The 27,500-nt window shown below is 36.6% G+C and overlaps 1 protein-coding gene across 1 annotated transcript in view; it reads right to left on the bottom strand.

Annotated features, from left to right (window-relative positions):
* Window positions 1-27,500, bottom strand: part of LOC144958367 (uncharacterized) — a 126,362-nt gene that overhangs the window by 79,403 nt on the left and 19,459 nt on the right. Inside the window, exon 2 of the mRNA XM_078890330.1 lies at window positions 17,503-17,678. Coding sequence (XP_078746456.1) covers window positions 17,503-17,638 — 136 coding nt within the window. The 5' untranslated portion in view covers window positions 17,639-17,678. The remainder of the gene's footprint in view (window positions 1-17,502; window positions 17,679-27,500) is intronic.

The following is a 27,500-nucleotide window of genomic DNA, read 5'->3' on the forward strand; positions in this document are numbered from 1 at the left end:
GAAGTCCCAGGTTAGAGAGTTTTTGCCAAGATGAGGGTCACTTAAATCGATCGATATTTGAAGGACGAATTATCTGGCCAAATTTTTTAATATGGGTTTTTTTTTTTCCAGAGTACGGGAGTTTAGTCACCTGGAACAACTACAAAAGACGTCTAACTTCTACGTCATGGCACTAGACTGAAGGGCTAGAGCTCAGATGGTCGCTGGTTATAAGTCAGTAAGTAAGTAAGTAAGTAGAAGATAAAGAACTGAACAAGTGTGTATAAAAGATGGCAGACAAAGCAAAGAGCAAAAATACAAGAAAAGACCATCCCAAAAAAATCAGTGGACCTCGACAGGGGATCGAATCGAACTTCAGACATTCTGATTGCCTACTGCAGACGTGTTTTGGCTGTGCTCTGTGTTTTCACAAGTTTGACTGGATGTTTTTACGATTCTTATTTATAAAAGTGACACTATATTTTTACTAAGGGCTGTGATTTATTCCACGTGCGTAGTTCTTACAGCTTACAATATTATTACACTATATCTATTACCAAGTTTTACTTTACCACATTTATGTACATATACCATATTTATGTGTTGTCGGCATTATATACGTCTGTACAAAAATTTCCTTTTTGGATGAATAAAGTACATTATTATTATCATCATCATCATCATCATCATTATTATTATTATTATCATCATCATCATTATCATCATCATCATCATCATCATCATTATTATTATTATTATTATTATTATTATTACTACTACTACTATTACTATTATTATTATTATTATTCTTATCATAATCATTATCATTATCATTATCATTATCATTATATTATCATTATATTATTATTATTATTATTATATTATTATTATGATTATGATTATGATTATGATTATTATTATTATTATTATTATTATTATTATTATTTATTATTATTATTATTATTATTATTATTATCATTGTTATTATCATTGTTATTATCATTGTTATTATCATTGTTATTATCATTATTATTATCATTATTATTATTATTATTATTATTATATTATTATTATTATTATTATTATGATTATTATTATGATTATTATTATGATTATTATTATTATTATGATTATGATTATGATTATTATGATTATGATTATGATATTATGATTATGATTATATTATTATATTATATTATTATTATTATATTATTATTATTATTATTATTATTATTATTATTATTATTATTATTATTATTATTATTATTATTATTATTATTATTGATTATTATTATGATTATTATTATGATTATTATTATTATTATATTATGATTATGATTATGATTATTATGATTATGATTATGATTATATGATTATGATTATGATTATTATTATTATATTATTATTATTATTATTATTATTATTATTATTATTATTATTATTATTATTATTATTATGATGATGATTATTATTATTATTATATTATTATTATTATTATTATTATTATTATTATTATTATCATTATTATTATTATTATTATTATTATTATGATTATTAATCTTATATCGCTGCCTGCTCCTCAATTTCTTGATTTGATAAGTACAAGACGCACCCAAGCTACAATAAACGTGACCGAATTAAACAATCAAATAGAAAAGACCCTGGTCACAATCTTTAGACTGCGATCAGGACACACAACCGCCCAAAACACCACATGCACAAGATGGTTTTGTTTGTTTTTGTCTTTAAGGGTTTTACGGCGCTTGCAACACATTTAGGTTATATAACAGTGCCAGTAAAAAGGAAGAAAATGGGATAGTAAAGAGTTATAGAATTACAATTAAAGCACCCAAGAAAAAGTAAGACATAGGGGAACTGGGAACAAATAGGGACCAGATGTATATTCCAAGAGCACACCACCAATGTACTTAGTTTGAGATCACCTAAAAGTCTCATCCAGACACAAGCACATGTCCCAACTAAGAGGAATACACTCAAATGTTTACCAATTATATAATATAATATGTAAACTAAAAATAATACAATGTATAACAGAGATGATTTACAAGGAAAAAAATATCATCTCCCAAAACTATAACTATACATTCGACTGTTTCCCTCCCAGCCAAGGAGCTCCGGCAAGGATCAGGACAAAACTAAGTAATCTCATTCCAAGACAATGACAGGAAACAATTGGGAAACGGGTATGGGGGGATAGAAGACAGAGCATGTACCTCCCTGCCCACTATGGGAGGTCAGGATCCCCCACCAGGATACCAGGGGTATAGAAGACACAGCATGTACCTCCCTGCCCACTATGGGAGGTCAGGATCCCCACCCAGGATACAGGGGTATAGAAGACACAGCATGTACCTCCCTGCCCACTATGGGAGGTCAGGATCCCCACCAAGATATAAGGGGATAGAAGACAGAGCATGTACCTCCCTGCCCACTATGGGAGGTCAGGATCCCCACCCAGCACAAGATGGTAGAAATAGGAGAAACATCCATTTGTGATGGTGATGAAGGAGAAGAATAAGCCCATACAGCTATGTGGTCTATTGGTATGACACTCGGGTTCGAATCGGAAGAGCCTGGTTTCGATCCAGCCTAGACTCTTTAGTCACAGTCTCTCACCGTACTCGGGTGTAAAATGAGAACCTGGCCGTTAATAGCGTTAACTGATCTTTCTGTCCGAAAAAAATTGTAATATCGCCTAACGTGCGTCATGCCACGTCCTACATGTTAAGTGTTGCTGTTGGCCAGGGACCCCTTGTACACGTTTAGTGTATATTGCGCTATATAAAAGCTCAATTTTAAGACGCCCATCATAATTACTCTAGATCTGTCCAAGTATGCAAGAACGGCAAGAGATGATTTGTGGTCTGCCACTACATCTTTCCAGACTAAACTGTATGACAATCATTGGGCCCCTGGCAAAGCTGATGAAGACAACGGCGTTCCTTCATCAACTAGACAATCAAATATGTGGACAATGATATGAGTGGGGAACGAAGAGGAAGAAGAAAAAGAAGAAGAAGAAGAAGAAGAAGAAGAAGAAGAAGAAGAAGAAGAAGAAGAAGAAGAAGAAGAAGAAGAAGAAGGAAAAGAAAGAAAGAAGAAGAAAGAAAAGAAAGAAAGAAAGAAAAGAAGAAGAAGAAGAAGAAGAAGAAGAAGAAGAAGAAGAAAGAAAGAAGAAGAAGAAGAAGAAAGAAGAAGAAGAAGAAGAAGAAGAAGAAGAAGAAGAAGAAGAAGAAGAAGAAGAGAAGAAGAAGAAAAAGAAGAAGAAGAAGAAGAAGAAGAGAAGAAGAAGAAGAAAGAGAAGAAGAAGAAGAAGAAGAAGAAGAAGAAGAAAGAAGAAGAAAAGAAGAAGAAGAGAAAGAAAGAAAGAAAGAAAGAAAGAAAGAAAGAAGGAAGAAGGAAGAAGAAGAGAAGAAAAGAAGAAGAAGAAGAAGAAGAAGAAGAAGAAGAAGAAGAAGAAGAAGAAGAGAAGAAGAAGAAGAAGAAGAAGAGAAGAAGAAAGAAGAAAGAAGAAAGAGAAGAAGAAGAAGAAGAAGAAGAAGAAGAAGAAGAAGAAGAAAGAAGAAGAAGAAGAAGAAGAAGAAGAAGAAGAAGAAGAAGAAGAAGAAGAAGAAGACGACGACGACGACGACAAAGAAGAAGAAGAAGAAGAAGAAGAAGACCAATAAGAAGAAGTTTTGTAATATTATTCTGCCAGCTTTATCAGGTTCTATATCATGCACACAATGTTTAGGTTTTTCATCTGACATTAATGCCATTGTTTTATAACGTAATCAACCCTGGGTTAGTGTCACCTGATGTCAAAGGTCGGTCATTCAATATTCAACAACTGATTGTATCAATATCATGAAACAGCGTGTCTTCATTCCCTATTCAATTTTTAAAATTCACTATAAATAACACACCGACCATCATAGGGCCCAGCGTGGCTCAGTGGTACGGTCTTTGCTTCCTACCCGAAAGGTACCGAGTTCAATCACCCGCCGCTGCGTTGTGTGGCCTTGAGCAAGTCACATCGCCCTAGCTCACTTTGCGGCTCTGCTCTGCGGCTGACGCCTGGGTTATTCCAGTCATCCCTTGGAATACACCCTAAAGACAAATTTCCCCTTGGGGATGAATAAATGGAATTTTATTTCTCTATTTTTTAATAGTAATAGTAAACATTATCATCACCATCACCATCTATATCGTCATCACCATCATCATCATCATCATCATCATCATCATCATCATCATCATCACAATCACGATCATCATCATCAGCAGCAGCAGCATCACCATCATCATCAGCACCAGCATCATCATTATTATCATCATCATCATCATCATCATCATCCACAGCAGCAGCAGCAGCAGCAGCAGCAGCAGCATCACATCATCATCATCATCATCATCATCATCATCATCACCACCAAGTATTATACAACTAGTTTCAACATGCCTCCTGAGTACCCACTTCAAACAAATACTCGTACTCCGCAGCTCTTTGACCTTGAAGGAAAAACACTCAAGGTCACTATACAACATGCAACCAATCAATGCACAGTGTACTAGTTATCGACTAGTACTACACTTACTTGTTACATAACATTAAATATCACGTAACAAATACTTGTTTTCACTGAATCTTGAACATTTAATTTTGACTCATTGTGTGAATATGGTGTTATGTTATTATGAACCAGATATAAGGAATTGAATACTATTATTAACTTATCTATTTATTCATTTATCATATCCGTGTATTCATGTATATATCATAGCAATGTATCTATTTATTTATCATAGTTTTTAAATATTTACTCATCGTATCAATTTATTCATCATTTACATTTATTCATATCTATCTAGGAGTATTATTTATAGTATTTATTTATTCATTTATTTATCATAGTCATTCTTATCTATTTGTTTATCATCTATTTATTTATTTATCAGATCTATTTATCTATTTATTTATTTATTTGTCATAGTATCTATATATTTGTTAGTGATATCTATTTATTTATTTGTCAGATCAGCATACCTATTTATTTATTTATTTATCATAACCATTTACCCATCCATTTATCATAAAATCAGTTCTTAGATTTAGAGCCATAAGACCCATTGATCAGGAATTCACCCCAGCTTCTAAAGCCTGAAACGAACAATAACGATTGTTTTCTACCATATGGTAGCAATGATTATGAAAAATGTTTTTTTCTCTTTTTGAGAATTTTTTTGTCTAATATCAAAGCTCTATCTCCACTGATTAAAAATGTTTTTGAATTTTGAAAATCCATTCATAAATAAACAAGTTATGCAGTTTCAAAGGTGTCATTTATTTGGATGACCCGCAAAGAGGGAAAAAAACGCGAAAATATGGGACGCTTTTTCGGCATTTTTTTTTTTATCTTTGGTTGTATCTTGCGTAATAAGTGGATTAAAAGATTGAAGCTTGAAGAGCAAATTAGGATGGTGTTTTGTAAAATACGGGAAAAGTACTCGTCATATTCATATGAAATTTTACAACCAAAAATAAGAAATGTTCATGTATTACCTTGTCAGCGACAAAACCTCCACGCCCGGTAGTTTTAGAAATATTTTACTCCAAAGGGTAAAAATCTATTTTTAACAATTTTCCGGTAATCGCACGAGTTTTGTCGCTTGACATAATCTAAAATGACCTTTTCTCTAACTGTGTGCCAACTTTCAGTCATATTCATCGATAAACAGCGTCGTAATTAATTTTTTAAAATAGCATATACGAAACGGCTTCGTCCCATATTTTGCCGCGAATTTGGGCACTTCGTGAGCGAAAAAGAGGCCCAAAGATTTGTGCGGGATAGTCATTGCTACATATGGACAGTACGCTAGGCTCTCGCAAAGCACTTTCCACCAGATCTGACTGTCCAAGTAACCCCAATTACTGCTGAAGGAAAATGGGGTTAAAAAAGCTCGACTTACCCGGTCTCGACCTCGGTCCCATTGCGTGAGAAGAGAATGCTCTACTGTCTGAGCTATAGATAGAATGCGCTTGGCCAAGGAGTTCACAACATTGCCATCCGTAAGTATAACGGACCAACACACAAATTCTGTGTAACCATGAACTTTTATAGTTTGGTTAATACAGTTTAGTGAGAACAACTCACAAACGCGGATGGCAAAAACAATAACAAAGGCCTGAGTGACGTCATCTTCGAACTATCTATTGGGATCCTCTTATTTATTATAATCTTTTAATTGATGTATTTATCATATTTGTGACCCACCGCATCAAAGCGGTATTATGTCGGGATCCACTCGGTAAGGGAAATTGAATTCATAGCCACAAATATCCAACTTGGGTTTAATTTCTGTACGTTATGGTGGAGTATAAAGACTATTTCTTGCATTGCAAAAACTTCTAAGCTCCAATTTCTCATCGTCCTACCTCTAAATTCACTTTTTGGGGTCTGAATCATCCCGACATAATACCGTTTTGAGACGGAGGGTCACATTTGCTAGGAGGTCTGAAGTTCGATCCCTCAGTCGAGAAAAACAGATTTGGAGTGGGTATTTCTTTTTTCTGTCTTTTTTTTTATTTATGGGGGGGGGGCTGTATGTTTTGAGCTTTTTATATAGCGCAATATCCACTAAAATGTGCTCAAAGCGCTTTACAAGGGGTCCCTGGTCAACAGCAACATTTAACATGTAGGACGAGACATGACGCCTGTCAGGCGATATTACAATTTTTCGGACAAAGACAACACTGTTAACGGCCAGGTACTCATTTTACACCTGAGTACGGTGAGAGAACGTGAGTAAAGAGCCTTTTCCAAGGACTCAACTATGCGCCGAGCGAGGCTCGAACCCAGGACCTTCCGATTCGAAAGCGAGTGTCATACCACTAGACCACATAGCCGCACATGTTATTGTTGTTGTTTTGTTTCAGTTTTCTTTCTTGTTTTGTCTGGCACTGTTTCATACACACTTTTTTCGAATCTTGGTCAAACTTCCAGGCGGGTAATCGAACTCGATACCTTATTTGGAATACAAATCAAAGTCCATATCGCTGAGCCACGATACCGCCTTACTGATGCATTGCCTTTAGCCAAAAAACTCACAACCTTCACCAGCCGAAAATAAAAAAATAAAAAATAAAATTCCCTTTATTCATCCCCAAGGGGAAATTTGTCTTTAGGGTCTATTCCAAGGGAAGACTGGAACAACCCAGGCGTCAGCCGCAGAGCAGCGCCGCAAAGTGAGCTAGGACGAGGTGACTTGCTCAAGGCCACACAACGCAGCGGCGGGTGATTAAACTCGGTACCTTTCGGGTAGGAAGCAAAGACCGTACCACTGAGCCACGCTGCCCCTAAAAATATAGACAGTTCGAAGATGACGTCACTCAGGTCTTTGTTATTGTTTTTTGCCATCCGCGTATATGAGTAATGCTCACTGAACTGTATTAACCTGACAATAGATAGTTCGAAGATGACGTCACTCAGGCCTTTGTTATTGTTTTTTGCCATCCGCGTTTGTGAGTTGTTCTTACTAAATTGAATTAACCAGACTATAAAAGTTCATGGTTACACAGAGTTTGTGTGTTGGTCCGTTATACTTCCGGATGGCAATGTTGTGAACTCCTTGGCCAAGCGCATTCTATCTATAAACGTTCATGGATACACACAGTGTTTTGTGTTGGTCCGTTATACTTCCGGATGGCAATGTTATGAGCTTCTTAGCCAAGAGCATACTATCTATACCACAACATAAAACTACGTGTACCGTTAAACGTTTACAGTCTGGTTAATACAGTTTACTGAGAACTACTCATAAAATGGCTGGCTAAAAACAATAACAAAAACCTGAGTGACGTCAATTTTGTTTCATCTATTTACTGATCTACATTTGTATCCGTACGTCTCGAAGCGGTATAGATAGAATGCGCTTGGCCAAGGAGTTCACAACATTGCCATCCGGAAGTATAACGGACCAACACACAAACTCTGTGTAACCATGAACTTTTATAGTCTGGTTAATACAGTTTAGTGAGAACAACTCACAAACGCGGATGGCAAAACCAATAACAAAGGCCTGAGTGACGTCATCTGCATACTATCTATACCACAACATAAAACTAACGTTTACAGTCTGGTTAATACAGTTTACTGAGAACTACTCATAAAATGGCTGGCTAAAAACAATAACAAAAACCTGAGTGACGTCAATTTTGTTTCATCTATAGATAGTATGCAGTTGACGTCACTCTCGTCTTTGTTATTGTTATTTGCCCCCACGTTTATGAGTAATACTCACTTAACGGTGTTATCCAGACTATAAAAGGTCATGGTTACACATAGTTTTGTGTGTTGGTCCGTTATACTTCCGGATGGCAATGTTATGAGCTTCTTAGCCAAGCGCATACTATCTATTTACTGATCTACATTTGTATCCGTACGTCTCGAAGCGGTATTCTATCTGGATGAACTAAGTAATATGATATTGAATTTATATCCACATACTGTATGAAACTTGGTGTTCGTTAAAGATAGTATGCGCTTGGCTAAGAAGCTCATAACATTGCCATCCGGAAGTATAACGGACCAACACACAAAACTGTGTGTATCCATGAACGTTTATAGTCGGGTTAATACAGTTCAGTGAGCATTACTCATAAACGCGGATGGCAAAAAACAATAACAAAGACCTGAGTGACGTCATCTTCGAACTATCTATATGCAGCGGCCGACGTATACATATATACAGGTCTGACGTCCGAACCAACTTATAAATTATATGGAAGCCGCTCCTTTGCCCACACTGGGCCCCTTGTATGGAATAACCTGGCCAGAGGCAAACTCTATTGATAGTTTTAAATCATTGTGAAAGCACTATCTACCTTTTTACCGTTACATTTTCATGATATTGATACCATATATTACCTACACTGCTGCTATTGATATCATTGTGGTATAGATAGTATGCAGATGACGTCACTCAGGCCTTTGTTATTGTTTTTGCCATCCGCGTATGTGAGTTGTTCTCACTAAACTGTATTAACCAGACTATAAAAGTTCATGGTTACACAGAGTTTGTGTGTTGGTCCGTTATACTTCCGAATGGCAATGTTGTGAACTCCTTGGCCAAGCGCATTCTATCTATACGTTTTATATATAATGTAAATTTTGTATATTCATTTGTAACGTGCATTGAGGATCACACAGTGATGACAATGCGTGATATAAATGCCATGTATCTTTATTATTATTATTATTATTATTATTATTATTATTATTGTTATTATTGTTATTATTATTATTGTTATATGTTATTATTATTATTATATTATTATTATTATTATTATTATTATTATTATTATTATTATTATTATTATTATTATTATTATTTTGTTATTGTTATTGTTATTATGTATTATTATTATATTATTATTATTATTATTATTATTATTATTATTATTATTATTATTATTATTATTATTATTGTTATTGTTATTATTGTTTATTATTATTATTATTATTATTATTATTATTATTATTATTATTATTATTATTATTATTATTATTATTATTATTATTATCATCATCATCATCATTATCATAGGCCTAGTCTAACGTTGTTGTAATGGACAATATTTTGCGTCATCATTTTTTTTTTATTGATATTTCTAATACAGCAATGAGCCCATTAGGAGTTGGGTTATCAGATCTGCAAATAAGTACACGTCGGCAGTGGTTTATGTCTGCCATTCCACACGTTTAAAACAAAAATAATTTTTAAAACCCTCCTCCGCCCCCCCCCCCCCCCCCCCCCCCCCCCAAAAAAAAAACACTTAAAAATCGTATTTAAAACCAGAAAACCCTCAAAATTTGTATTTTTCAATAAACTTTAAAATCTAAAATCGTTTAGAAACAAAAAAAAAAAAACAAAAAAAAAACAAACAAACAAAGCCTCCATGGCCAGTCAGATCTATAGATAGTTCGAAGATGACGTCACTCAGGTCTTTGTTATTGTTTTTTTGCCATCCGCGTTTATGAGTAATGCTCACTGAACTGTATTAACCTGGCTATAAACGTTCATGGATACACACAGTTTTGTGTGTTGGTCCGTTATACTTCCTGATGGCAATGTTATGAGCTTCTTAGCCAAGCGCATTCTATCTATAATCAATGGGGGTCAAAGGTTAAAATGACCAGAAATAATGAGTCCTACAAATACACTGAAAGAATTGAAAACCTTTTTGGATTGTCAAACACTGTGGAGGACAATCACCAGGTCGTTGAGATGGACTGTGACAACAAGAGCTAATGGCCCCTGAGATGGTTTGGATAAATAGTATGTTATATGTTATTGGATGTTACACGTTACCCCAGGCGGGGCCGGGACGGGATGGTCGTGTGGATATTTAGACACGTTGGCACGGTCGGTGTTTCGGTTCGGTTCGGTTCGTTTCGTTTTGTTTTGTTTTGTTTATTATTTAGTAGCTTTTTTTTAATGTTTTGTCTTTGTTTTGAATTTGTTTTTTATTTTCTCTTTTTTTGGGGAGGGGGGGGGGGGAGTGGGGTGTTTGTTTTTTGTTGTTTTTTTTCTCTGTTGTTGTTTTATTGTCTTTGTTTTGTTTTGGTTTTTTTTTTTTTTTTTTTTTTGGGGGGGGGGGGGGGAAGGGGTTGGGCGAGTGTGTTGTTTTGTTTTGATTTTTTGTTTATTTGTTTGTTTGTTTTTGTGTTTTATTATTTGTTGTTTGGCTTGTTGTTTGTTTGCTTTGTTTTATTTTTGTTTGTTTTTTTGTTGTTTGGATTTTTTTTTGGGGGGGGGGGGGGGGGGAGCGGGCTGGGGGTCTTTTTCCAAGTTGTGCTATATAGACCGACGTATGCATATATGCAGGTCTGACATCCATGCCCATTATGGGCCTAGTTAACATTGTTGCAATGGACAATATTTTGCGTCATTTTTTTTTTTTTTTTTTTTTTTTTTTTTTGTAGATTTCCATTTCATTACAACAATGAGCCCATGAGTTATTGGGTTATCAGACCTGCAAATAAGTGCCCGTCGATATACACCCATTTGTTATTGTGTTCGGTAACAGGAAATACTTAATCATGTTTTCATATGTAATCTATGTATGTTTTTATCTATTTATTTACATATTTATATATTTATGTTTGTGTTTAATTATTCTTTTATGCTTTTTTATTTATTTAATTCTCATATATCTACTGGGTTGAGAGAATAGGGGATGAGATTAGCGGAAGAGTAGCGTCCCTTGATTGGACGTCACCTTACAGAGAGAACGTCAACATGGTTTCGCGCATGCTTCTCTCTCGTCCTCGCTTTCGGTGAAGTGTCTCATGCCGCTTTCACCGGAAGCGAGGACGAGAGACGCATGCGCAAAACCATTTTGCCGTTTTCTCTCTCTAATAACTTCTCCGCCGGTGACGTCCAATCAAGGGACGCTACTCTTCCGCTAATCTCATTCCCTATTTCCATTTCATAATTGAAGCCATAATAACTTTGGTCATCAAACCAGCAAATTAGTTCACTTCGGTTTCACCAGTTTGTTCAAAAAAAATATAATGACAACCCACTGCGCATGCGTGAATACTGCAATAAACGTTATTTCAAGACCATCGACGCACGCAGTAAGCCTAGGGTTTAACTGACCCAGTTTGTTTAAAGTACCCATTTCCTGTTTTCACCAATCCAGTCACCCTTTGTTTTGCCAAGACATTTGTTGTTATTTTTGGCAAAGTGACTTCGAAATGATGACGTAATCAGATTTGTTTTTGTTTTTAAGGGTTTTACGGCGCTTGCAACACGTTCAGGTCATATCAGCGCCAGTGAAAAAGGAAGAAAATGGATAGTTCTAGAATTACAATTAAAGCACCCAAGAAAAGGTAAGACAAAGGGGAACTGGTTCAAGTAGGAAACAGATGTAGATTCCAAGAGTACACTATCAAAGTAATTAGTTTGAGATCACCTAAAAGTCTCATCCAGACACAATATATATATAAACATATATTATAAACAAAACATAATACAGCGCATAACAAAGATATGATTTACAAGGACAAAATATCATCTCCCAAAATTAACTGTTTCCTTCTCAGTCAGGGCCAGGACAATACCAAGTAATCTCATTCCAAGACAAAGACAAAGAAAGCATGTTGGAAAACATATATAGGGGGATAGAAGACACAATAAGTACCTCCCTGCCCACTATGGGAGGTCAGGAACCCCACCCAGGACGCAATCAGAGACACACTAGGATTTTTTTACGAGACGAGTTAGGATTTACTATAATTTAGAAATAGAATACCCTTTGAACTTTCTTTATGCATTTTGATTATTAACAGAACAAAGTTGACGTCACTCCGGTCTTTGTTATTGTTTTTAGCGAGCCATTTTTATGAGTAGTTCTCACTAAATGGTATCAATCAGACTATAAATGTTCAAGGTTACACATAGTTGTGTGTGTTTGTACGTTATTTCCGGCTGGCGAATGTTTTGAACTATTTGGCTGATGCAAAGCATCAATAGACCTAAAAACAGTGAGTGAGTGCTATATTTTCTATAGATAGAACGATAATGACGTCACTCAGGACTTTGTTGTTGATTTTTGTCATTCGCGTTAATGAGTAATTCTCACTAAACTGTATTAACCGGACTATAAACGTTTAAGGTTATACATAGTTTATGTATTGGTCCGTTTGTACTTCCGCATGGCAATGTTGTGAGGTTCTTAGCCAAGCGCATACTGTGGACAAGGAGTGCGAAGGGATGGGGTGGGAGCTGAGATTTTTAAAAATTGAGTTTCCTCCCCAAAACAGCAAAGGAATGGAACAACCTTGAAGAAACTGTCTTGTCCCCAACATGGACACCTTCAAAAACGTCTTACCCGTCTACCCAATGTATACTACAACGTAAATGTTGCTGCTCGAAGCTCGAAGAAAGAAATAAAATGAGAAATTGAATTTAAGCTTCAATTTAACCCTTTCCTTACCAGCCATTTTCAGAATGTTCCCCAAAATTTCACACCCACCTAACACAAAAATAGAATTTTCTTACTCAAACAGAGAGGCAACAAATACATTCTAAGCATAATATTGATCATCAAAATGAACTCTACAACACAGTGTCACGTTTTTATAGCTATAATAAAACATTTTTCTTTATATTGTGTGATTTTCAAAATAAATCAGAATGATAGTCGTGCTGGTTGGACCGTAACGAATGTGACGATTCGCCTATGGTTGGTAAGGAGAGGGTTAATATACGAAAACTGATAAAATGGACGTTTGGGGTTTCCCTTTATCAACAAAACAGGATGAATGAAACACTACAGACGATGTTGCTAAAGGGGAAACCCGAAACGTCCATTTTATCTGGGGGGGGGGGTATATTAAATTGAAGCTTACATTCAATTTCATATTTAATTTAATGTATACTACAGCGCAGCATTAATCGTCAACAAGATGGTTCTGGCTGCCTTAACCCGAAGAAGAAGGAAGAAGGAAGAAGAAGAAGAAGAAGAAGAAGAAGAAGAAGAAGAAGAAGAAGAAGAAGAAGAAGAAGAAGAAGAAGAAGAAAAGGACTGCATTCGGGATGGATACCCCAATGCCCTTTGATTTTGAGGTGAGTTCTCAACCCACTGAGCTATCAGGACCACAGTCGTTGTTATTTATTTATTTATTTATTTATTTATTTATTTATTTATTTATTTATTTTGATAGCATGATTGAAAGTTTTAATGCACAGCTTGTGTTGAACCTGTGACCTCAAGAAGTCAGGGAGAGAAAGCTCTAATAAGACTAGGGTGAGAAGCGATCTTTTTTTTTTTTTTTTTTTTTTTGGGGGGGGGGGGGGGGGTCGTGGATAGCTCATACGGTAGAGTCACGCCTTCTCCGACCAGGAGAAGTCGTCGTACCAGTAAGGTCGCGGGTTCGAGCCCCATCGCCGCCGCGAAATTTTTATTCCCTACTGTCTTCTGGCACTTTCCTACTTACTTCATTTCTCGTTGTAATGCACAACTTGCAGTTTTCGTTATCTTAAAAATTCAATAGAATTAATAAGATTAAAAAACATCGCAGTATTGTGTAGTAAGTTCCTGTATTCATATGTGACTCGACGCGTCAAACTGGAACTAAGTCGAAGCGAAATAGATGAAAAAACAAAAACAAAACAAGCAACAACAAAAATAAAAACAAACAAACAAACAAAATATAGCTTTTATATAGCTAGAGCAATATCCACAACCTGCTCAATGCGCATTACAAAAAAAATTTTAAAACAAACAAACAAACAAACAAAAATATCTTTTAATGTAGCTTTTATATCGTGCAATATCTACTAAACGTGATCAAGGCGCATTACAAAGACAAAAAAAAAATAGAAAACAAAACAAAACAAAACAAAACCAAGCCTAAAATGTTCAGAAATATCAGATTATCTGTTTCTGTTCTCCATAAAACTTTTTTAAAACTTAAGCTTATATATAGCGCAATATCCACTAAACGTGCACAAGGCGCATTACAATTATTTTGAACTACTCAATTAAACACAAGAGCTTTACCAGCGTTTCATCTTTTTGACTACAAATGCAATTTACAACAACATCGATATCAATTCGATATAATACCGTTTTGAGACGATGCGTCACAAATGAAAAAATATCGTAAATCAATGGCCATTATCGATAGAACAAATCCGTTTTGTAGCCTCCTAATACACTGAATTACTCCAAAACCAACCAAGCGGAACGCTCTTTTGTTGAACTCGGGTGTAAACAGTCCATCATCGAATTATGTCCCCCTTTGTCGGCTGCCATTATCCGCCATATTGACGACCACGCGACTTCCGCTTACGATTGTCATGGTAACGCTGAGAGCGAGGCTGAAGGAAGTGAACACGGGTAATGGATTACTACCAGGGGTGTTCGTGTCTTGGGACAAAATTACAAAAATGGCTATGTGGTCTTGTGGTATGATACTCTCTTTCGGATTGGAAGGTCCGAGGTTCGAGACCCGCTCTGCATATATGTGACTCTTCGCCCCAAAACGGTTTTAAGTCGGGTGGGTTAAGATGTTGAAAATTGAATTTATAGCCAGGAATATCAGACTTGTGTTGAGTTTATTATATATGATTTATTAAATAGAATGGATATCATATTTTATGTTTTTGTTTTTGTTTTTAAGGGTTTTACGGCGCTTGCAACACATTTAGGTTATATCAGCGCCAGTAAAAAGGAAGAAAATGGGATAGTAAAAAGTTCTAGAATTAGATTTGAAGCATCCAAGAGAAAGTAAGACAAGGGGAACTGGGAACAAATAGGGATCAGATGTAGATTCCAAGAGCATACCTCAATGTACTTAGTTTGAGATCACCTATGTCTCATCCGACACAAGAACAAAATCCGACAAAGAGGAACACACTCAAATGCTAACATTATACATTAAAAATAACACATATAATAATACATAACAGAGAGATGATTTACAAGGAAAAAAATATCATCTCCCAAAACAATAACTATGCATTCGACTGTTTCCTTCCCAGGCAGGACTCCGACCAGGGCCAGGAAAAAAAAACAAGTAATCTCATTCCAAGACAAAGACAGAAAGCATGTTGGAAAACAGACATAAGGGGATAGAAGACACAGTACGTACCTCCCTGCCCGCTATGGGAGGTCAGGATCCCCACCCATATATCATATTTTAGGGTGCTAATGCTAACAATTTATATTTTTGACCAGTTTAACATTAAATTCGACTTTTAAGCATCCGATTCATTCCGACATAATACCGTTTTGAGAAGATGGGTCACATATAGTTGAGTCCTTGGAAAAAGGTCTTTAGTCACATTCTCTCACCGTACCATTGTGTAAAATGAGTACCTGGTCATTGACAGCTTTGTCTCTGCATAACAAAGAGATGATTTATAAGGAACAAGAATCAACTCCCAAAAATAGCACTATACATTTATTGACTGTTTCCCTCTCAGTCAAAGACTCTAGCATGGGCCGGGACAGAACCAAGTAATCCCATTCAAGACAGAAAGCAACTTAGAAAACAGATATAGGGGATGGGGGGGGGGGGTGATAGAAGACACAGTAAATGACGCCATTTCCTCCATAAAAGGACAAAAGAACCCACCCAGATATATTAGAGTATTAACAATGTCAACAACATCAATAGTCCATCAAAACCATTAGGCCTATGGCGTTTATCCCGGTTTCTACAGCGTGAAAAAGACAATAAAAATTGCCTGCTACCCGTTGGATAGGACGTTATTCTATTGCAAAGTACTTTCCACAAGATTATCAGACCCAGCTACCCAATAACTGCATGATAGACAAGGAAGGGGAGTGGGGTCAGATTAAATCTCAACTCCACCCGGGATCAATCTCGGTCCCCTTTGATTTTCAAGCGAGTGCCCCACCAACTGAGCTATCGGTCGGGACCCCTACATCAACAGTAAATTGTATATTCAACAATGGTAACAACAAAACAGGGAATATAATCATAGGAAAAACAAAAGAGCAAATTTAAGTGTGTCACAAAATAAAGAAGAAAACACAGGATATAAGATAATAACTGACCACAAGTGTCTATAAAAAGTGCCAGACAAAGCAAGAAAGAAAAATATAAGAAAAAATCATCCCAAAAAATCAGTCTGCCTCGAGGTACACTGATTTTTTGGAATGGTTTTTTTTTCTAGTAATTTTCTTTCTTGATTTGTCTGGCACATTTCATACACACTTGTTCAGTTCTCTATCTTACGCCGATGTCTGCTCCTTAATTTCTTAACAGGATATAAGCGTTGAGAACATTCAGACTCTAAATATCAAAGACAAAAGAAAATGGTATATCGATGGTCGGCGAATCAAACCTCTGAAGTCCTGATTTTCACGAATGGCGGATCAGAACTCTGAAGTCTACGTACGAGCTTTGCGCACCGTGTTTTATTTAATTTGATGTCACCAGAGGTCTGATCCGCCCAAAATTTAATAAAACATGGTGCGCAAAGTTCGTAAATAGACTTCAAAGGTTTGATCCGCCGATCGTGAAAATCGGGACTTCAGAGGTTTGATCCGCCGATCATGAAAATCGTGACTTCAGAGGTTTGATCGGCCGATCGTGAAAATCGTGACTTCAGAGGTTTGATCCGCCGATCGTGAAAATCGTGACTTCAGAGGTTTGATCCGCCGATCGGGAAAATCTTGACTTCAGAGGTTTGATCCGCCAATCGTGAAAATCGGGACTTCAGAGGTTTGATCCGCCAATCCTGAAAATCGGGACTTCAGCGGTTTGATCCGCCAATCGTGAAAATCGGGGCTTCAGAGGTTTGATCCGCCGACCATCGATTTATCATAGTTTTAGAAACACAACAAAACAAAACAAGACCATTTCTTGCAAAAGCCACGTGAGAAGTAAGCAAGAAAGAAAACAAAATAAGAACAAGCAATCATAACAAAAACAAGTTACTTGTAAAATCGGCAACCGGGCACGCGCTCAGCCAACTTACCAGACACATTTGGAGTTATCCACCCGCAAAACAACAACACGATGAAAAACAAGAGGGATGGGCAGAGGTAGTTTTGACGTACAACAGCAGAAGTCAATCTGGTAACAAACCGGAAATGGGAATCCTCCAATGCCATCGCGTGCTTCAACAACAATCCAACCGGAAGTCAGGTAATTCTGCGAACAGGAAATGTGTAATAATAAAAAATCGCTTTATTACCAAAATCGTCCGTATTGTTTTGGTTATTGTCATATTATTATTATTGCTCTTTTGCATTAATCGTGGCCAGATAGATAAATCGATTAGGGTAATTCATATCGAATATCGATGTTGGAGTGTCTTTCGATTCTTGAGCCAGACATTGGGTAAGAACAAAACGCTCTTTAATTTCATTTTGGTCAGATTCTCTTTTCTCTTGAGCTTTTATGAAGTGCAATATCCACTTAACGTGCTCAAAGCGCTTTACAACGGGTCCTTAGCTGACAGCAACATTTAAGTTCTAGAACTGAACATGACGCCTGTTGGGCAATATTACAATTTTTTTCGACCAAGACAACGCTGTAAACAGCCAGGTACTACATTTACACCTGAGTACGGTGAAAGAATGTATTTAAAGAGCTTTTCCAATGATTCAACTATGCGCCGTTTTGAGCGGGACTCGATCCCAGGACCTTCCGATCCATCTCGTCTTTTGGTACGACACTCGCTTTCGGATCGGAAGGTCCTGGGTTTGAGTCTCGCTCGGCGCATAGTTGAGTCCTTGGAAAAGGCTTTTTACTCACTTTCTCCCATCGTACTCGGGTGTAAAATGAGTACCTGGCCGATAAGAGCATTGTCTTTGTCCGAAAAAAAATTGTAATATCGCCTAAACTCGTCCTACACGTGTTACGTGTTGCTGTTGGCCAGTGACAATTTGTAAAGCGCTTGAGCACGTTTAGTGGATAGTGCGCCCTATAAAAGCTCGATTCAATTTAATTTAATGGAGAGTGTTATACCATTGGACCACATAGTCACACACATAATAATAGTCATTTCGAAAGTACACTTCCATTGACTGGTGAACCTTTTACAATAATATATTGACATAATGTAAACGTTACTGCTCGAAGCTCGAAGAAATAAACAACAATGTAAAATTAAATGTAAGCTTCAATTTAATATACGAAAACATATAAAATGGACGTTTCGGGTTTCCCCTTTATCAACAAAACAAGATGAATGAAACACTAAAGTCGAATAAGAGAAGGTGGTACCTCATTCATCTCTAGTATTTCATTTATCCTGTTTTGTTGATAAAAGGGAAACCCGAAACGTCCATTTCATCTGTTTTCGTATATTAAATTGAAGCTTACATTCAATTTCACATTTATATTGATATAGGAAGTTGAGAAAATTCTGACCCAAATTTAGAAAAAGACGTTTCGTCATTTTACGCCCATTCAGGACAAAGCCAGGTGATTAGTACTTGTTTATTAATCGTTATAATCTCAGTGGGCGTGAGTATACACGATTTTGATTATCGAGTAGATGAAGTGACCCGTAGGGCAAATTTATTGTCACGTGACCTGTCCAGTGGTGTTGTTTTTTTTTCTTGTTTGTGAGGTTTATTCAGTGCGGTCTAGAATAACATTGGGTTTCTTTTGTTTTGTTTTGTTTTTTTTTTGTTGTTGCTATTTTTTGTTGTTGTTATTTTTTGTTGTTTTCTTTTTTGTTTTTTGTTTTCTTAGAAGAGCGTGTTAGATTAACCATTTTAAAATGTGTAATTAAAGAACATAACTAAATTTACATATGTGACCAGTTTATTTTCCAAATGGTAAATATGTCGGGGTAAGAATGATGTTTAGAACTGACTCTCCGATGAAGAAAACAGTCTTTAATGTGCGGCTATGCAGTCTTGTGGTATGACACTTGCTTTCGGATCGGAATGTCCTGGGTTCGAACCTCGCTCGGCGTATATTTGAATCCTTAGAAAAGACTCTTCACTCACATTCTCTGACTGTACTCAAAATGAGTACCAGCCCGTTTACAACGTGTTTTGTCCGATAAAATATAATATCGCCTAACAGGCCTCATGTCTCGTCCTACAATATTAAGTGTTGCTGTTGGCTAGTCGATCGCAAAGTACTTTCCGCCTTACACTGCTGTGGGTGAACAGAGGGGTCAGAAAAAAAAAAAAACTCGTAGTCACTCGGGATCTATCTCGATCCCTTTGCGCGTGAAGCGGGTGCAGGTCGCATACCAATAGGCAACGAAAGTGTGAAGTTGAATTTTATAAAATCCGGTTCCAATCCCATTGGAAGTGTAAAACCACTCTGGATACATACCTCGATTGTGTAATTATTGGTCTTCTGGTTTCAGAGTGATGGAATCTTATTTTCTGGTCTAAACATATCATCATCATCATCATCATCATCATCATCATCATCATCATCATTGCCTTTTTCACCTTGGGTCAGGGTATAGGCCACAGACAAACAATTTCCATCCTTCTCTACCCCGAGCTAACTTTTTTTTTATCTCGTTCCATGTCTTATCACTTCTTCCTGTATATCAGCTTCTTTAATTCTTCTCCATGTTCCCCTTGGCCTTCCCCTTGATCTTCTGCCCTGAGGGTTCCAGTCCAATACTTTCTTTGTTATAGTGGAGTCATTCTTTCTAAGGGTATCCTCGCTCTTTTACGTCCTGTAATATTTAGAACCCTCCTATACATCCTGCCACTAAAATAGTTATGCCACCTTATGATTCAATTTGAGCCATCGCCTCAAAACGGTATTAAGTCGGGTTGGTTAAGTTGTTAAAATTGACTTTATAGCCAGATATATATAGTATGCGCTTGGCAAAGAAGCTCACAACATTGCCATCTGGAAGTATAAGGGACCAACACACAACTATGTATAAACATTAATGTTTATAGCCTGGTTAATAAAGTTAAGTGAGAATTATTCATAAAGGCGGATGGCAAAAAAAAACAAATACAAAGACCCGAGTGACGTCATCTTCGTTCTATCTATACCAGACTTATGTTGAGTTTATACGATTTATTGAGGAGAATGGATACCATATTTTAGGGTGCTAATGCCAGCAATTTATATTTAGACCAGTTTAACATTAAATTCGGTTTTTAATCATCTGGTTCGTTCCGACATAATACTGTTTTGAGACGATGGGTCACAAATATTCTATTCACTATCAGTCCTCCGAAGGCCGGTTTACATACAAACTTCCAAAGACTTGGAACCGGAAGAGTAGAATTTGTAACATAACGGCATCTCTGTCTTATTCCTAATAATCAAAAACCTTCCAGACAGGACTGTTTATATACCAAACTTCCAAAGACTTTGGAACCGGAAGAGTAGAATTTGTAACATAACGGCATCTCTGCCCTATTCCTAATAATCAAAAGACCTTCCAATCAGGACTGTTCATCTTTCTCCTTATCGATCATTTTCAGTATTTTCCCCCAAATGGCCGGCTTGACCAGCAGAAACAATCTCTCTATAAAACAACTTTATGTTCTTATTAATTAAACAAAGATCCTTCTCCAAACTTTGTGATGTACAAAATATATCTGAATAAGAAAAATGCATATTGTGTCGTAACAAATGTGACGATCTTGTTGTAGGTGGTAAGGAGAGGGTTATATACCAAACTTCCAATGATTTTGGAACCGGAATAGTAGAATTTGTAACATATCGACATCTCTGCCCGATTCCCAATAATAATAAAAACTTCCCAGACAACCGATAAATCATTTATCAGGTGCCGCTATTTTTGTTCCAATTCCTTGTTCATCACAATGTAATCTTTCCATGCCAAATCTCTATGGCATTTTAACCACAATTACTGCCATATTCTGGAAAAGAAAAAAAAAAACAACACATATTTTACAATTTGGTCAGAAAACTCTTCCTTCAAATACTTATCGATTTAAATGACCTCTCAACTTAGCAAAAACTCTCAAACATGGAAATAAGAAATACCTCGCGAAGTCCCAGGTTTGAAAGTTTTTGCCAAGATAATGGGTCGTTTAAATCCATCGATATTTGAAGGACGAGTTTTTATGGCCAAATGTTGAAATACGTGTTTTTCAGGAGTATGGCCGATAACTGTTTAAATATTGACAACATCGTTTCCATTATAAAGCCGTATGATAAACGATAACAACTAGAGTTCATCAATCAAACTCATCAATCCATGAATAAATTGATCAATGATTCAATCTAACAAGCGTTTGACACAGCAGCAGGTTGGGTTTAATGATGATTAAATAGAAGAAGGTTACGCCTGATATGATAAGATCATTCGTTGTTGTAACAATGGCAAAGCCTAAAAATAGGGAGTTTTCATTGACGTCATCACCATCATCAGCATCATCATCATCATCATCATCATCATCATCATCATCATCATCATCATCATCAGCAGCAGCAGCAGCAGCAGCAGCATCATTATCATCATCAAAATCATCGTCATCATCATCATCGTCATCATCATCATCATCATCATCAACATCATCATCATTATGTTTACAATAGGATTCAATAGTCAGACGTCACGTCCGCCCAGCAACCAGCAGCTTGGTTCTAAACAAAGAAAATCGGTACTTTTTGATCTTCATACTGGCTAGAACTTTTTCACACGTCATGTGATCAGAATGTAGAATAGTCAAAAACATGATCAGATTTATAATGATTTTCTCCTCTGGATACACTTTTATGCTCGTCGGAGAAGTCTTTCATAAGGGCGGCCAGCCTTTGTTCCGATAGTTTAGAACTAGATACTATGCGTCATTACGAGGGAAGTGACGTCACGACTGTTCAACCCAATTGACATGAAGATGGTTTGTGTGTAATATGAGATTGATTAGACATCGTGATGATTTTATCAAAAATCAAAATTGTTTCGTCAAATCCCATCGTAAACAGATGCCATCATTTGTTTATGTATCAATCATCCTGTTAGCGAGTATGACAATAAGGTGGGATTACTTGCATACAATCAATTTCTCAAAATTAAAATTTAAAAAATTAAATGAATTAAAATCAAAATTCCCTTTATTCATCCCATATGGAAATGTGTCTCCAGGGTCTATTCCAAGGGAAGACTGGAATAACCCTGGCGTCATCCGCATTACACCACCGCAAATTGAACTTGGGCCAGGTGACTTGCTCAATGCTACACGGTGCAGCGGTGGGTGATCGAACTCGGTACCTTCCGGGTACCAGTGAGCCATGCTGCCCCCATAAACCACATGAACCATTTTCCGTTCTTAACATTGGGAAAGAATCTACGATAAGGGACCCAAATATATGTTTGTTTGTGTGTTTGTTTTTAAGGGTTTTACGGCGCTTGCAACACGTTTAGGTTATATCAGCGCCAGTAAAAAGGAAGAAAATGGGATAGTGAAAAGTTCCAGAATTACAATTAAAGCACCCAAGAAAAAGTAAGAAAAAGGGGAACTGAGAACAAATAGGGATCAGATGTAGATTCCAAGAGCATACCACCAATGTACTTAGTTTGAGATCACCTACAAGTCTCATCCAGACACTAGCACTATCCCCAACAAAGAGGAACACACTCAAATGCTTACATTATACATTCAAAATAAAAATAATAATACATAACAGAGAGATGATTTACAAGGAAAAAAATATCATCTCCCAAAACAATAATTATGCATTTGACTGCTTCCCTCCCAGCTAGGACTCCGGCCAGTGCCAGGACAAAACCAAGTAATCTCATTCCGAGACAAAGACAGAAAGCATATTGGAAAACAGATATAAGGGGATAGAAGACACAGTATGGACCTCCCTGCCCACTATGGAAGGTCAGGATCCCCACCCAGGGACCCAAATATATAATACTATATCAAATGAAAATATATCTCCATGCCCAAATACATTTTTAAAATATATATTGAGCTTTTATATAGCGCAATATCCACTAAACGTGCTCAAAGCGCTATACAAGGTGTTCCTGGCCAACAGGAAGATTTAACACTTAGGACGAGACATGAAGCCTGTTAGGCGATATTACAATTTTTTTTCGGACAGAGACAACGCTCTTGACGACCGGGTACTCGTTTTACATCTCAGCACGTGAGAAAATGTGAGTAGATCTTTTACCAAGAACTCAACTATGTGCTGAGCGAGGCTCGAACCCAGGACCATCCGATCCGAAAGCCAATGTCTTACCATAAGACCAGATAGCCGCAAATAAAAATCTCCTTGGAGTTCTCTTAAGATGTGGAAACGTGTTATCTATTAAAACAAAAGAAAAGTGAGTTTAAATTTTATTCAACATTTGAATCATAAAATGTTGATTTTTTTCGACGTATCACCCCATTCATTGAACGGTCATCGTTTATAGATAGTATGCGCTTGGCTAAGAAGCTCACAACATAGCCACGCGGAAGTTTAACGGACCAACACACAAAACTGTGTGTAACCTTGAACCATGTCTGGATAATACAGTTCATGAATAACTCATTAGCGTGGATGGCAAAAACCAATAACAAAGACCCGAGTGACGTCAACTTCATTCTATATATTAATCAGACTGTAAACGTTTAAGGTTAACATAGTTTTGTATGTTGTTAGTACGTTATATCCGACTGATGGTTGTTGTGAGTAGTTTGCCTAAACGCATAGCACCAATAAGAAATAAAGAGAAGAGAACCCACTAGACATGGCAATTATTTGATATCGATGACCAAAATCGGAATGTCAAGGACCCATTCGGTATCGATAAATCGCTCGTGAGCACGATATGAATCACTAGGCATCTCTATAATGGCCAAAGTTGGTGTTCAAAGATAAGGGTAAAAATTGTGTCTTAGTTCATGTCTCAAGGTCCGTTGTTCGTTCTTGTATTTTTTTTATGGCTTTGTTTTCTAGTTTGTTTGTTTTTTTTTAAACCTTTGTCGTTGTTTGTTTTCTTGTTCTTTTTTAGTTTTAATGTGTTTTTGTGGAGGAGAAGGGGGGGGGGGGGAGGGGGTCAGCTCATAATTTACAATTCGGGCAAGTCACTTATATTTTGTTTTTATGTTTGTAAGGGATTCATGGCGCTTGCAACACATTTAGGTCATATCAGCGCCAGGAAAAAGGAAGAAAATATAATAGTAAAAACAAAAAAAGTAAGGCTTAGGGGAAATTATTCAAATAAGGGACAGATGTAGATTCCAAGAGCACACTATCATTGTACTTAGTTTGAGATCATCCAAAAGTCCCGCCCAAACACCAGCACAATATTTTTAATATGAGGAATACACTCAAATGTTTACAAAGCATATGTTAAAAACGAAAAAATAACAGTTCATAACAGAGATGATATACAAGGGAAAAATTTTCATCTCCAAAAACTATACACAGCCAAGGACACCGGCCAGGGTCAGGATAAAACTAAGTAATCTCATTCCAAGACAAAGACTGAAAACAATTGGAAAACAGATACAGGGGGATAGAAGACACAACAAGTACCTCCCTGCCCACTATGAGAGGCAAGTCGCTTAGTTATCAACTTGATCAGTGAATATTCAATAGCATCAATCGTTAATAGGGCAGAGAAATGGTGACGTCACACCGTTGGTTCCAACCTCCTTAGAAGTGTGTATGTAACCAGCCCATCGGAGGACGAATAACCAGTAATATAATTCATATTGAATCATAAGGTGGCCTGACTATTTTGGTAGCAGGATGTATAGATAGTATGCACTTGGCTAAGAAGTTCACAACATTGCCATCCGGAAGTATAACGGACCAACACACAAAACTATGTGTAACCATGATCGTTTATAGTCTGGTTAATACAGTTTAGTGAGAAATTCTTATAAACGCGGATGGCAAAAAAAAAAATAAAAATAACAACGACCTGAGTGGCGTCATCTTCGTTCTATCTATAGGCAGATTCTTAAGATTTCGAGACGTAAAAGAGCGAGCATGGATGATCTTTATTGGCAATCAGCAGAAGATCAGTTGAAAGAGTGGTTTTCCAAAACTCCCTTAAATAAATAATAATGTGAAATTGAATGTAAGCTGCAATTCAAATACAAAAACAGATCAAATGAACGTTTCGGGTTTCCCCTTTATCAACAAAACAGGATGAATGAAACACCACAGATGAATGAGATAAGCTTACATTCAATTTCACATTATTATTTATTTCTTTGAGCTTCAAGCAGCAACATTTACAAAACTCCCTTACTTCGTTTTTTTCCCATTTTGAGATATTGAGGATTATTTCCCCTTAAATTTCTCATTCGGTCTGTTATTTTATCATGTTTAAACTTCAAATTCACACAAATCTTAGGAAATTTTTGGACCAAATTATGCTTAAAATAAAGTTTACGTTTCATTTTATCTAATGGATGGAAAAATCTCAAAAAGTAGAAAAATCGACTTAACGAGTTTTGGAAAAGCACTCTTTTATACTCTTCAACAGTCGTAACGTCACTTCCTTCCTAATGATGCATGGTAACTTACTAACACTGGCTCTAAACTATCGGAACAATGGCGGACGCCCGAATGAAATATTTCCCCGGCGAGCATTAAAGCGATTCCAGAGGATTATGTTTTGACTTTTACACATTCTGATCACAAGGCATATGAAAAGTTCTAGCCAGCATGAAGAATAAACAGGAATGATTTTCTTTGTTTAGAACCAAGATGGCCGCCGTTGCCGGGCGGCGTGACATCAGACTACTGAATCCAATTACAAAAGGTATATATCCAGTTCTCTGGAAGAGCAGTTATACACTTCCAATGAGATTGGAATCACTTGGGTATTTGTGGGTTTGTTTGGATTTTTTACATCGCCTTTTTTTCCATCACACGATTGGTGTTCCCCATTGCACAATTCATTTTAACTCGACTTTAAAACAAACAGACAGGTATCGAGATAACTTCTCAGTCGCTTTATATTGCTGTATCTTTAAGATCTGGCGGAAAGTACTTTGAGATTAACTGATAGGCGTCCTTTCTGTATTGGCATTTTTATGATACCGTTTACAACCTACTGGGGGTACAAGTTCATACCTGTCGAGTGGATTCATGTGTGGGAAGAGCCTTATATATGAGGACACAATACCGAGGCCAGAGTTTATTGTAGATAGTATGAGCTTGGGTAAGACACTCACAATATTGCCATCCGGAAGTATAACGGACCAACACACAAAACCATGTGTAACCTTGAACATTTATAGTCTGGATAAGACATTTAGATGAGAATTACTCATAGACATGGATGGCAAAAAACAATAACAAGGACCCGAGTGATGTCAACGTCGTCCTAACTCTAGATCACACCCATTGTGGTACCACGGCAGTCCAATATTTGTATTAGTTAAGACAAAACCCAAATTTAAACGATTCTTTCATTCCCCCCCCCCCCCCCCCCACACACACACAAATCCACAAAGAGGCTGGTTAATACAGTTTAGTGAGAACTACTCATAAATGCGGATGACAAAAAACAATAACAAAGACCCGAGTGACGTCAACTTCTATAATTGAGTTGGTCACGCTCAATCTTGTTTGTCGTTTTAATCATATAAAAAAATTACAGTTGACCCAACAAAGCATTGTCAATCGGGAAGAGAACATAACCACGCCCCTTGACCTGATTCGGACAGTCCGAACGGTCATTTTTTCAGTAAACAAAGGCAGTGATTGTTAACTTGAGGTAAATGGCATCATATCGCCATTCTGAAATAAATTTGTTTGAACCGTAAGTTTTTGTGTGTGTGATTTGTGTGTGTGTGTGTGTGTGTGTGTATATATATATATATATTTGTATATTATATAATATATATATATATATATATATATATATATATATAATATATATAGTGTGTGTGTGTGTGTGTGTGTGTGTGTGTGTTTTGTTGGGGTTTTTTAAAATTGTTTTTGGGTTTTTTTCGTTTTGTTTTGTTATGATTTTTTGGGGGTTATTTCTGTTGTTGTTGTTATTGTTTTTGTTTTGTTTATGTTTTGATTGTTTGT

This window comes from Berghia stephanieae, chromosome 12, assembly GCF_034508935.2.
Source record: "Berghia stephanieae isolate SIO BIC M18660-M18661 chromosome 12, UCSD_Bste_1.3, whole genome shotgun sequence".
NCBI classification, from domain to species: domain Eukaryota; kingdom Metazoa; phylum Mollusca; class Gastropoda; order Nudibranchia; family Aeolidiidae; genus Berghia; species Berghia stephanieae.